This window comes from Atta colombica, unplaced genomic scaffold (assembly GCF_001594045.1).
Source record: "Atta colombica isolate Treedump-2 unplaced genomic scaffold, Acol1.0 scaffold228, whole genome shotgun sequence".
Classification (NCBI taxonomy): Eukaryota; Metazoa; Arthropoda; class Insecta; order Hymenoptera; family Formicidae; genus Atta; species Atta colombica.
Window position 1 is genome coordinate 1180417 of NW_017259325.1, and position 12766 is coordinate 1193182.

Here is a 12766-nt window from a genome sequence, read left to right on the forward strand (position 1 = left end):
ATGTCGTACTATTATTTACGATATTTTTTCATATTTAGTCATTTTTAATGAAAGAAGAGAGAGCTTATAAAACGTTATTGAGGACTTTTCATCATTTCATTCATTGTACTAGGAATGAAAGTATTGCTGCAACATAATGTATTGCTCGTTATCGCGCTGCACCTTAATATCATTATACAATGTTCCTTATTATATTTTCTTTTTACAAATAGACAATAAAATTATAGAGAAATAAATCTAATAATATTCTCGTCAACAATCGTGATCAGAAATGACTATGATGTTGTTGAAAAAGGCGATGACGAAAGTTATGACGTACCGCTCTATCTTGTTGTCTTTTGAATTATTGTATGAAGCGACCACTTTTCATCGTTGAGAGTCGTATTCTCGAAGGGAGTTGGTTCGTTGCTCAGGGAAACACGTCGTATCAGCAGAATAAATGCTTTTATTCTCAAAGGACGTAACTAGGCAAAGATATATTGGATGGAATATTCTTTGTCGATTGGATTATTTCAATCCATTGTGAATATACGACGCGTAAATACTCCTATATTAACTGCATTATAAGTGATTAAAATAGTTTTACCAATACTTTAGAAATTTATTTTTATATATCACTTCTGATAATTTATAAAAAAGTCTATTTTTCTATAAAAATAGACGTCGGTAATAAAGCGTATTGTTCAAATTTATCTCCTGCTTGTAAGATGCATTATTACAGGACCCGATTTAATGAAAACGCGCGAGTCAAAAGAGAGTAGTTATTAGATTTTCTGAAGAAGAAAACTAGCAATTTGTGCTGTGCTGTCTGTTTCATAATATACGAATGCTATTCGATCTAATGATGATAAATCATTCGAGATGCGTCGATATTCGTACTTGAATTACAAATTCCACTGGCACAAGTTATTGTAGACAGTCACGATATAACCCGTGCATGTAAAAGCTCTTGCGTTGTAACGTATTTGACTACATCCTTTGTTGAATGATTAGACGTAACATTATATGCACACCTAGGGCTTGATGTAAACCTGGTATCATTATCTGCACGCTAGCTTGATTACTAGCACGCCCTTGCGTCAGTAAATCGTAATAATTTTGATGGATTCTTCTATATGCACGAAGATTCTCCCTTCATAATATCTTGCAATTAATAATAATGTATAAACGTAGTGCAATTTATACTGAATATTAAAGTCAAAACGTGTTATAAAATGGAAATTCCAGGAAAATCTTTACAACATTTATTTGTTCTTTCAGTGAAGTGAAAAAAATTTTTGTTCTACTTCGACTAAAAAATTCTATAAAAATTGTTAATTTACAACAGTCGCTTAGCTCTTTTTTTTTTACAAAGCAATTGTCGAGATTTCAAAGAGAGAGGTTAAGATAGGTACGATCGATGAGAGTAATATCAGAAGTGATTACAAAGTTCCATGCTTCTGACGATTCTATTTTTTATCGTGAGAGAAATGCACCTTAGCATATCATCTTTTAATCAAAAATATCAGGATGATACTTTATAATTTGAATTTCTGGAAATAAATATTATGACGTAATGACATATTACATAAATAAACATATAGTTTACTCTCTCTGGAAATATTTATCTAAATTAATAATCGTTTTTAATTAAAATTATAATTACATTGTTTGATATGAATATTAATAATATTAATTCAGCTGATCAAAAACGAAAAGCTTGTCATTAGGTCAACAATATCTTTACTGAATATTATTTCTGTGAATATAATATATATTTGTCATAATACAAGATACTCGCATTGCAGTAAATTCGATGTTTAAATTGATTTAGGCTTACACTTAAATGCTTTAGAGTTAAGACGGCAATTCCATTTATTCTACGTCACAAGACCAGGGATAGTCGATGGCGCAAAGCCAGCGACGACACCTTAAAATATCGATCGGCGTACGCACACCGCGACCGCCGTCCATTGTGGTAGATTTAGGTTCTCATAAAGCTCTATTGTTTAGCTGAGCTCGCATTCCTAAATCTCTATTGTCGCTCGGTGAGTACAATTGCGCTACGCGTTGGCGAGCGGTAGGCTCGCATGTTTCGGCTAAGCCATTGCAGATTGAGTGATGGACACTGTCATTCCAGGAAAACAATATGGGACTTTACTGTCAGCTTTACTTGACTCTTTACAAACAACAGAGGATACCTCGTTTAAGACCGTTTTTGATGAGACTGATTTTGAAATTACGGTAATATAACCATTGCGAAATAGACTTGTCCATTGGTATGATTGTTCGTAGTTTATTCTAGCTTATAATAATTAGATTAGTAATATGTTAATAGATATCTATTTTCAATATTCTTTGTATGTACATTTGATGCATTTCGACATGATACCTGAACAATGAAAAAATAATATAGGAAATTTTACTCAATCTATACTACTGTAGATTGTAACGATGATACGTGATACCGCGATAGGATATTAATGGCATCGTTCCCAGTTACAATCTGTGTTTAATGAAATTACTAGTTACGATAATGGGAGATGTAACACGAGCATGTAAATGATCATTGAAGCTACGCATAGAGAATAGGAGATTTGTTTCACTATACCATTGTCAAGTTGCTGGATAAGTAGTTAGACTCACTCTTTAATCAACCAGAAAATAATCGTAGCATATTAGATGTATAACTTTGCTTCCGCCGTTTTTTTTCGAAATTCGAGGCTTTATTGTAAAAAACTGGTTATACATTTATGATTCAAAGTATTGTCCATCGCTGGCCACTACTTTCTCCCATCTTTCGGGTAGCGTACGAATCCCGCGTCGAAAAAACTGGTCATCTTTTGAAGCTATCCACGAATCGATCCAATTTTTTACTTCTTCATAAGACCGGAAGTGCTGGTCAGCCAGGCCGTGTGCCATTGATCGAAACAAGTGATAGTCAGAGGGAGCAACGTCTGGAAAATACGGCGAGTGGGGTAGGACTTCCCATTTTAACGTTTCCAAGTATGTCTTGACCACTTTCGCAACATGGGATCGAGCATTGTCATGCTGCAAAATCACTTTATCGTGTCTCTCATTGTATTGCGGCCATTTGTTTTTCAACTGCTCGACTCAAACGCATCAATTGCGTTCGATACCGATCGCCTGTGATTGTTTCAGTCGGTTTTAACAGTTCATAATACACTACGCCGAGCTGGTCCCACCAAATACAGAGCATGACTTTGGACAAAATCACCGTTCTTGAAGCGTTGAAATCCCTCACGACACGTTCTTTCACTAATAGCGGCCTCACCATAAGTATTTGAGAGCATTCGATGAGTCTCAGCCGCAGATTTCTTCATATTGAAGCAAAAAATTAAAACCTTCCGCAAATGACGAGAATTTGGCTCGTAAACTGACATTTTCAATCGAGAATAACTTTATGATGCAGACACAATCGACTAATGTTTCTATGGGGTTATGTTGACAGATGCCCAAGTTTATTGTATGACGTCTATGATCTATTTATTTCGACCACCACTTACCGCTAAAACCATCCATAGGAAAACGGCGGAAGCAAAGTTGTACACCTAATATATGATAAAATTTTCATAATAAACTTTATATAATCGTATTTTATTAGACAATTTTCTTTTAATGTATGCAATATCAAAATTATCGCATTTTTTTACTATTGCCACAGATTTTTTTTATAAATAATATTATTTATAAAAACAATAATATTATTTTTAAATAAAATAACAGTATCGAGAGAATTTGTCATCTATCATATTAGCTGGCATTGGAATTCTTTTGAAACGTCCAGTGAGAATTCCACTAAGCTGATAAAAGCTTTTATAAGCTGAGTAAGATATCATGGAACAGAAAGGGAAGAAGGAATAAGACGTAGAAAGAGGAATGCGAGTGCTTTATTGAAGAATGAAAGTCGATAGTCTAAATCTGGAGAGAAATCAGCGAATAACGATTCGGAGTCGGAAAGTAAAATTATCGAGTGAGTATGCTTGGTATCTTCTAATGATTCTTGGATGCCAATTAAATTTTCATTGAATGTATGACTCAAGTTGTTATATCGAAGAGTTTAATATTTTAAATGTTATAATGTTTCTGACTAACTTCTACGTACATATTTTGTTACCGAAAATTATAAATGCAAGTGACATATAAAAAAATAAATATAAAAAGTATTAAATAATATAATTATTATATTGTTTATAGTATTTTTATAATACTATAGTTTATAGTATTTTTATAATAATAACAATGTGGTAAAGAAAAGTTTTATCTCCTTTACATCATGTTTTCATGTAAAGATGAGTTGTTTAGTTTTTCATTTTTGTACAAACTCCAATTTTAAAGAGCCGTTAACATGTTCTCGATGCTTCCACCGTCGGCGTCAATGCGTAGATGAACGAGGAAAAGACAATTTGCTGCTCTTACACATTCACATACACACTCACATACGTACACAAACAACATGTACAATACTCGGTAGTCTTTTAACGGAACGCGCGTATCTCATACATAGTGCTAAAGTAGTACTAGCTAGACATCTTTTACGAGCTCGTCCTCGGTACGAGTCATTTGATGTAAAGCTGTTTGAATGCAACTACATTTTCTGATTCGGGCCCGAATTGTCGCAGGCCCTATTTGAAACAGTGCAAGGACTGACTATGCTGTCCATCCACTTTTATATGTCATCGCTTTACTATTGAATACAAGCCGAATATTTGTAAAAATAGGTACGTTCATTTCAACTTACACACATTTCCGTGGCTTAAATATAATATATAATAAAATGAAGGGAATTATGGTAAGACAAAATGTCTTTATCGATATAAGAATCGATCTATATTTTATTTATATTTTATTTATATGTGTAATATATTTTATAATACATATATTATAGATAAAATTGCAAATATTCAAGCAAAATGATATTATATATTTTAGCTTCTAATCTAATTTTGCAAAAATAAAATAGTATGTGCAATTAAACACACATACACAATAAAGTAGTGTGTGCAGTTACTAAACAGATTCACCCTTTCTCATATATATCAAAAGTAGAATTATATTTAAAGAATTATCTTTATTAATTATATAAAAAATTATATAAAAAATGGAATCAATAAAATGTAATTCATTTTGTCATCTGGATACAGCGCAATGACTAAGAAAGAGAAAAAGTTAATCTTTCTGCAATTTCAATTATCCCGAGTAATGGAGAATGCAATGGATAATTATTATGCATTGCCACTTATTCTAAGGAAGCTTTATATGTACTACACGATTTTTCGAGAAATCAAAACTGTGTAATATAAAGTGTAATATAAACTGGCAATATATATCAAGTATATCACTGGCAGTTAATATTTGATGTATATATATTCATCAAATTCAACCCTGCGACTGTAATAGGGTTCGGTTTTCTGAGAACTCTAAAGTCATTGCAAAACACGCCGTATTTGCACGTAAGTATTGCTGCTGTCTGCGGAAATTACAAGTCGGAATTGCGCGAAAATAACGCTTCGAAAGATCCGATGAACGTTGCGCGAATAAAGTTACAAGTAATACAGTGCTGTTTGCGTAGTCTGTCATTAAAAAAATAAGCAAAAATTCACGAATCTTTTGGTAGAATATGAATAATATAAAGCAAGAGAAAAAATTTTATACAAAGTTGTTGATCAATCAGAAATATTTAGTTTTTTCACTTTTTTAGATCGTGTAAATTATATATTAAATTTGATTAAATTGTATAGATATGTACTTTTAACAATAGATCAAAACATTTTCTCAACGGTTCTGATATATTGATAATCGGTTGTTTGGGAAACCGAGAAGGTAAGTTACGACGCGACGTACACGTATTTGAGAAACCGATTAGTTTATCGTTGTGGGAATAAGGATGAAGCCCACGCATAAAGCCGTGGGCTAAATTTGAAGCAACTCTCTTGCACGTAATGTATACGTAACCTCGCTTACAGTATATGCATTTCAAATTAAATCACGTGGCGTGATTGGACAGTCGCGTAGGAGAACCACAGAGCTGGTTGTGTAGTATATATATATATATATGCTTGCGAGAAAACCTATGGGACGTCAATATCACAATTCCGGAAATCGGCAAAATGTCAGCTCCTAATGGTATACATTAACCTTAGATCTGTCCACTTACTGAAATCACTTGCAGAATTACATTTCATATTTTCTCTCTCTTCTAAAAGAAGAAGAATGAGAATTGAAGACCATTTATAGACCTTTTATGTTTATGGGATATTTAATAATAAAATAATATACATAAATAATATACATAAATTTATGATAGATAAATTTGTATATGATAGAGCTAAATAATGGACAAAATTTATAATTATTATTTAATTACAATTCATTTAGGTATATTGCTTATTATTGGGAATATCAAACAGTAATGTTTTTTATTAAATTGTTTTCTATATTAAATTTTTGAATAATATAAGTAGTTCAAATTTTTAATTAACTATTTAAATCGAATATTCCATTTAATTTCCTAGAAATCTTATATTCATTACACGCGATATTGATGTCTGACATTGGGCAATCATAGAGAACTCTTTGCAAAGTTGAACCTCCTGTGTTCATCGTTACACCGACAACTTTTGCGAACTTTCGGCGAAAACTTTTTAAACTGTCGCACGCTAATCAGGATTCTTGTCTCAATCATGAATATTTCTGACTTTGTATCCTTGCTTCCAGTGTTGACTCTTTGACAGTTTCATAAAATGATATGAATTATTTCAATTTATTATATTATACATTCTTTGAGATAGAAATTTATTTATTTTTTTAGATAGAATGACAGGTGCAAGATATAAATGTCAAAGTCTTCCTTTCTTCTCTCTCTCTCTCTCTCTCTCTCTCTCTCTCTCTCTCTCTCTCTCTCTCTCTCTCTTTCACTATGGCCTTTGCTTTCAAGAGCGCGCGACATCGTTGCTATATTTGGTGCAATTGCCAATATCGAACGCCAACTGCAGTTACACTGCCTGAGCAACGATAAAGTTATATTCGTCATCGTTCGTGCACCGATCACATAGATCGTTGTATTTATAGAAGACATAAATAAATCATATAATGTACCGCGTTACGATATTTATAACTTTTATTTTGAGTACACTTGCTTTCGAATTCTTTTGCGATCGATAGTTTGTGACAACGAAGTACATTTTCATATAATAGAAAAGTACAAACTTTCATCGTGACTTTCGTGCTGCTCTGCATTTATTTATTTATTCATGTGTATCTATTCGTTCGCAGCTATAGTGCCGACATAAAGTTGATGCGTCTATTTATCCGATATACATATCTGATATTAGAATCTGATATTAGAATGAAATTACATGACAACCATCGTTAATTATAAAAAGTTTTCTTCACTTTATCAAGTATCGACATTTTAATATATAAAAAGAAAGAATAAGAAAAAGATAACTGTGTGCATGTGTGCGAAACTTACTGTGTATCCTAATAATAACGGGAAGCTTTCTCCATTAATATTGCACGTGTGGGCATGTTACGTACTAATCAAGCTTTGATCATAATAAAATTTTTACCACGTTTTGACTTTTTGACGTATGATCAGAAAAGGTGCACAAGAGAGTGAGCCATATTTCACGTCATCCGCTTTTCTCATAAAACTCGTACTCATCCGACATGGCCAAAGGGTCTGACAGATTCATCAGCGGTTCGATTTATTTTTTCCGCCGAGTTCCAATCGACCGTCATGGTCGTTCATGATTTCCCATCGCATCCTCCCACCTAAACCTTAGAAAATATCACCCGGGCATTGCACGGAAAGTGAAAAACTCGTTTCCCGAACTACGTAATAAATCGCGGCAGCCAACAGTCAGGCAGTCCGAGCCTGCAACCAGTGCAGAAAGGTCATGCCACGAGAACCGACGCAAAACGGTGCAAAGCAATGCCGACGTTCAAGTGGCAACAACCTTTTCATCTTGGGTCACGGATCTTTGCGATTTCAGTTTTTCTTAGCACATTGTTTGACAAGCAGATCTTTCGAAATTCTGAAACAAATCACAAATTTGGTATTTCTCTCACCTCAGAAATACGTGAAGCTACGCGATGTAGCATTATGATACACTTGTGCGTACTGTCTAGAGGAAGCTCGCGTAAATCTTGATTCGAGCTTTAGATGTTCTGTGGTCACTCCTGATGTCACCTTTCGTTCCTGTTTTCTTGAATTTTCTTTTTTTCTCTTTATTCTACTTCCTTAGCTAAATCACTCGCAAATTGTTCTGTTCTTTATCTATTAGAATTTACATATCTCTTGCTATTAATATACTGTACTCTTAGAAATTGCTAAATATTTTAATGTTCATGCTTTTATTAATCAACAAATAAGAAATAAAAGTCGAAGTTCGACCACATTTGTAATCTATTGAATTGCATGTATATGATATATAAATTCACATGGAATTATTTTAAAAAATACCTAAGATCCAGCTTTCATTATTTCTTATTTGTTGTGTATTCACATTATACAATCTTAATAAATTGTTTATTATTGTTTATTACTCAAACAAGCACTTTTGGGAAAGATATACGATTTTATATGTACTGTCGCTATCTCGGTCACTATTCACACCATCTTTATTTAATTAATGACTTCTGTGACTTTAACCATCGAGTAGTCAAGGCTAAATGATATCGTTTTTGCGTCGCAAAACTCTATCCCTAACTCATTACTCTACGTACATATTGTAGATGCAAGATGTGTGAAAGGTCGCATCTCTTCTCTACTTCAGTTAATAACGATAAACTTACTGTTAACTGGCACAGACCACCTTATACGGTCGTACACGGGACTCGTAAGATCTGAGCGTCGACGGAAATACGTTTGGGAAATTAAGCTGCAAAATTAATATTCAGTATGGTAGCGACCTTTGCGGTCGATATGCGGTCACCCACGGTTTCGTATTTGTTCACGATGTTGCCTTAGCTTTGTCAAAAACATATCTTCCACGACCACCATTAACGATGACGAATTACATACTGACAAATTATCCATTCGCAGATTTTTTGTGACCTGCCTCTCCAGAGAGATTGTTCGTGAGGAAGAAATGTTAGCGTAAAATTAATTCCTTTTATCGCAGGTAGGTATGCATCGCGGCGACTCATTCACGACAGATGGAATATCGCGCAGGGAGTGCCACCGATTAATTAGGAGCTGTCCAAGCGACTGTGATAAATAGTTTGCGTAACAGGATCATTAAGACCTCGGAAAATTTCAACTGAACTTGTAGCGTGGTGTAATTAACGTATAATTCATCGTTCACCTATAAATAATTTCGATATAATGGTTTCGCGTTAAGTAATAGATTTAATATCCCATACATCGCGGTACGTGAACCTCTCCTCAAGGATTAGGATGATTTCAACATTAATCATGAGCCATCGATAAAACAACAGCGAATATTGAAAGCAGCTCGAATCTCATCGAGGTTGTAAATCCGAATTAATACGAGTAGCAAATTGTTTTTGCAAGTGTAAGCCGCTAAAACATGAACTTCTCGGCTTTACCATAAGCCGCGCTAATTTCGGCATTGTATTCGCTTTAAGTCACGGGATCACAAACGTTCTCTAAGCACATGAACTGCAGTAATCTGTGTACAGTGGAACTTGCGAACACTTGTTCTGTTTCAACACTGAATGTAATTAGTCACTTAGTTACCTTGGGCATGTTACGAATTATGAAGATGTTAAATATAATTATAAATATCGATTTAGTATAAATATATCACAAAACTTTATATTGTTGATTTTATGCTCTCTTTCTCTTGTCTTCTCTTGGTGAATTGATATTGATAATTAAAAAATTTATAATAAATGTCTGATTAATATTTTATTTATCATCGTGTATATATTATATAATATACTAACATTGTGTTTAAAATTTGATTTTAGCTGTACAAGAGGAGATTTCTTGAAGCTATTTTTACATCTGGAGAGTAAGGGCATTTCTGAATATACCCCTTGGTCTGGTGTGCTTTGTGGAGAACTGCGTGACATCCCGCAAGTTCTTTACAGCTCGAGATCAACACTCATTCTGGAGTTTCACACACAATTCCCATCATCTAATGCTACTGGTTTTTCCGGCACTTTTCGTTTCATCGATAGACGTGAGTTGAAGTTTTTATAAGATTATATAACTTTTTAAAATATTAATAATAAGAAAATTTAATAATTATTCGTGAAGATATTAAAGTAAAGAGTTGCAAGCAGAATATAAAACGTAATTGATGTAAAAATCTTAATAAAGATTATTGCTGCCAAAAACGAAATGCGTGCAGCCATTTATCAAAAATCGACATTTCCGATGAAACGAAGCCGTTGCACATTCTTGGAAAGCTTAAAACAGAAAATAAACTGTATTAAGAGTGACGGTATTTTAACAGAAACTTTTTCGTTTCTCGGTCTGGAAAATTCGTTTGGCTTGAGAGTTCACTCAACCTCGAGTTACTGCGTTTATCGAGAAATTTTAGATCTCGTTTTACGAAACTGTTTCAAGTTCACTTCTAAATCACTCCGCAGCTCAATCGGAAAATTATTTCAAAGTTATCAGGAAATCGCTACGAATGATCTGTCATAATAAATGCCTGTTTCCAGGATGATTTTAATTAACATACGTGTATACGCGTACACATATAATTATACGCGCGAGCGTGTGTGTAGTATATATTATACATAAAAAGGTTATGTATTTTTGTGAAACACAAATTGCTAAAATTAGTAATATAATTTCGTAACTTAATAATAGATTATTAAGAATTTTTCTCTGGAATAATAAACTATCTATGGTCATACATACATACATACGCGCGAAAATGAAATCGAAAATTTTTAGACTGTACGACCAGTTTAGAAATTTTGTAGATTTTAAACTGACGGTTCGTTAGTAAGCGTTTCACGTATATAACTGCCCGACACATGCTTTAAACATGCTGTCCCACAAACTTTTTATTTTATTCACGTGTATGCAGTCGGCTTACGTATGCCGCGAATAACAGTGACATAATTCTCTCATGGTGGATGAGAGTTCCCTCTACAATTTGGAATCATTTCTGCACATTTCTTTTTTCTACACAGGATGCAGCGAGATTCTCTTTATATTTCTACAACTTTCCGCGTGAAATTTTGTACTCCCTATACAGGGTGTAACTGAAATAACGCTCACTAATCATACAGTGTTATTTCTAATAAAAAATTAAATTGAAAAGTCCTTTATCATTTTGCAATTTTCGCAATAGTTAACGAAATATTAATTTCCAAATATTGCCGAATAAACGGATAAAATTGATCTATAAGACAATTTTAATCTTTCCGTGTTCTTTGTGAAATATTTTGAAGATTTTTCTTAAAGAACTCTTAAAGATATATATTAAAGCTGTCTTATGTCGATTTAGACATTTGGATAATTGAAAATTGGATAATTAAAAAATATTGCGAAAATTGCAAAATGGTAGAGGACTTTTTTCGTCTCAGTTTTTAGAAATAGCACTATATGCTCTCTAAATCTGAATCAGTGGATCACATTTATTATCACTAATTAATGGCATACTTGGCACTGATAATCAGTGAACTAAAAAAAGAAGAATGTTTGAGCATTATATAACTAAAATACTGATATTTGCATGTTAATTTCAATACCATATTCATTGAATTTATGCACTAAAACAAGGTTAGTTAGATCATATAATAAAGTTTAGGGATCTCACATTTCATTCACTGATTACGAATAGCATACTTGGCAGTGATTATCCACTGATTCAGATTTAGAGAGTGGACGTTATTTCAGTTACACGCTGTATAAAAAATACAATATCTCTCGTTCAAGATGTGACCAAACATGTGTATTCTGTTTTTTAATACCAATCTGATCATTATTTTTGAGACTAACTGTAAATCATCTTTTTCATTAATTGCATATTTCTGTACATTTTAATACATCTTAATTCTTACTAACCAGTAACAAACAAGATTTATGAAAAATTAAATAAAGGATAAAGAAATAACAAGAATAACAAATATTAATGAACAAGCTGCTATTATTTAATGTTTTTTATATTATATAATTTGCAAATTTCAGTTTTGTGGAATGTAACCAATATTTTGGATTACATATTACATGTTTTCGGTATTTTATCGAAATTTACAATTAAATACGAGATAAAGTTCTTGATGTATCATAAGAAAAATACACTTGTGCCATCCCTATTATCCGGGAAACGTCACGAATCCATTTTGTTCGATCCATCATCCAACGGACACGTCGTTGGCGTATAAACGGGAAAAATGATGCTATCGACAAAAGGCATATCTCTTTTCTCTGTATTTTTCCACGCTTTTCGTTTTCAATATTTTATTTTTATTTATTAATCACAAATTTTTATTTCTTAATTTATATTGGAACCAATAATAAATTTAACAAATTATATAGAATATTTTGTAGTCATATCTACTAATTATATAATTAATTAAATCACAGTACAATTTCTAATATAATACGTAATATAATACGTAATTCGAACCATATAAAAATTTGGAAAATGCTTATAATTCTTATATTTATATATTTATGAAACTTTTGGATTTTCAAACATTAATCTTCGTTGTACAATGCCTATTGGATCAAACCGAGGAAAAAATAGAATAAAATTGAAAAGAGAGACCATTTATTTTTAATATTATGTATAGCTAAAAAATTTTCAATCTCATATATATATATATATAT

The 12766-nt window shown here is 32.6% G+C and overlaps 1 protein-coding gene across 1 annotated transcript in view; it reads left to right on the forward strand.

Moving 5' to 3' along the window:
• Positions 1-12766, forward strand: part of LOC108688221 (suppressor of lurcher protein 1) — a 243342-nt gene that overhangs the window by 66986 nt on the left and 163590 nt on the right. The window contains exon 5 of the mRNA XM_018194384.1: positions 9940-10154. Coding sequence (XP_018049873.1) covers positions 9940-10154 — 215 coding nt within the window. The remainder of the gene's footprint in view (positions 1-9939; positions 10155-12766) is intronic.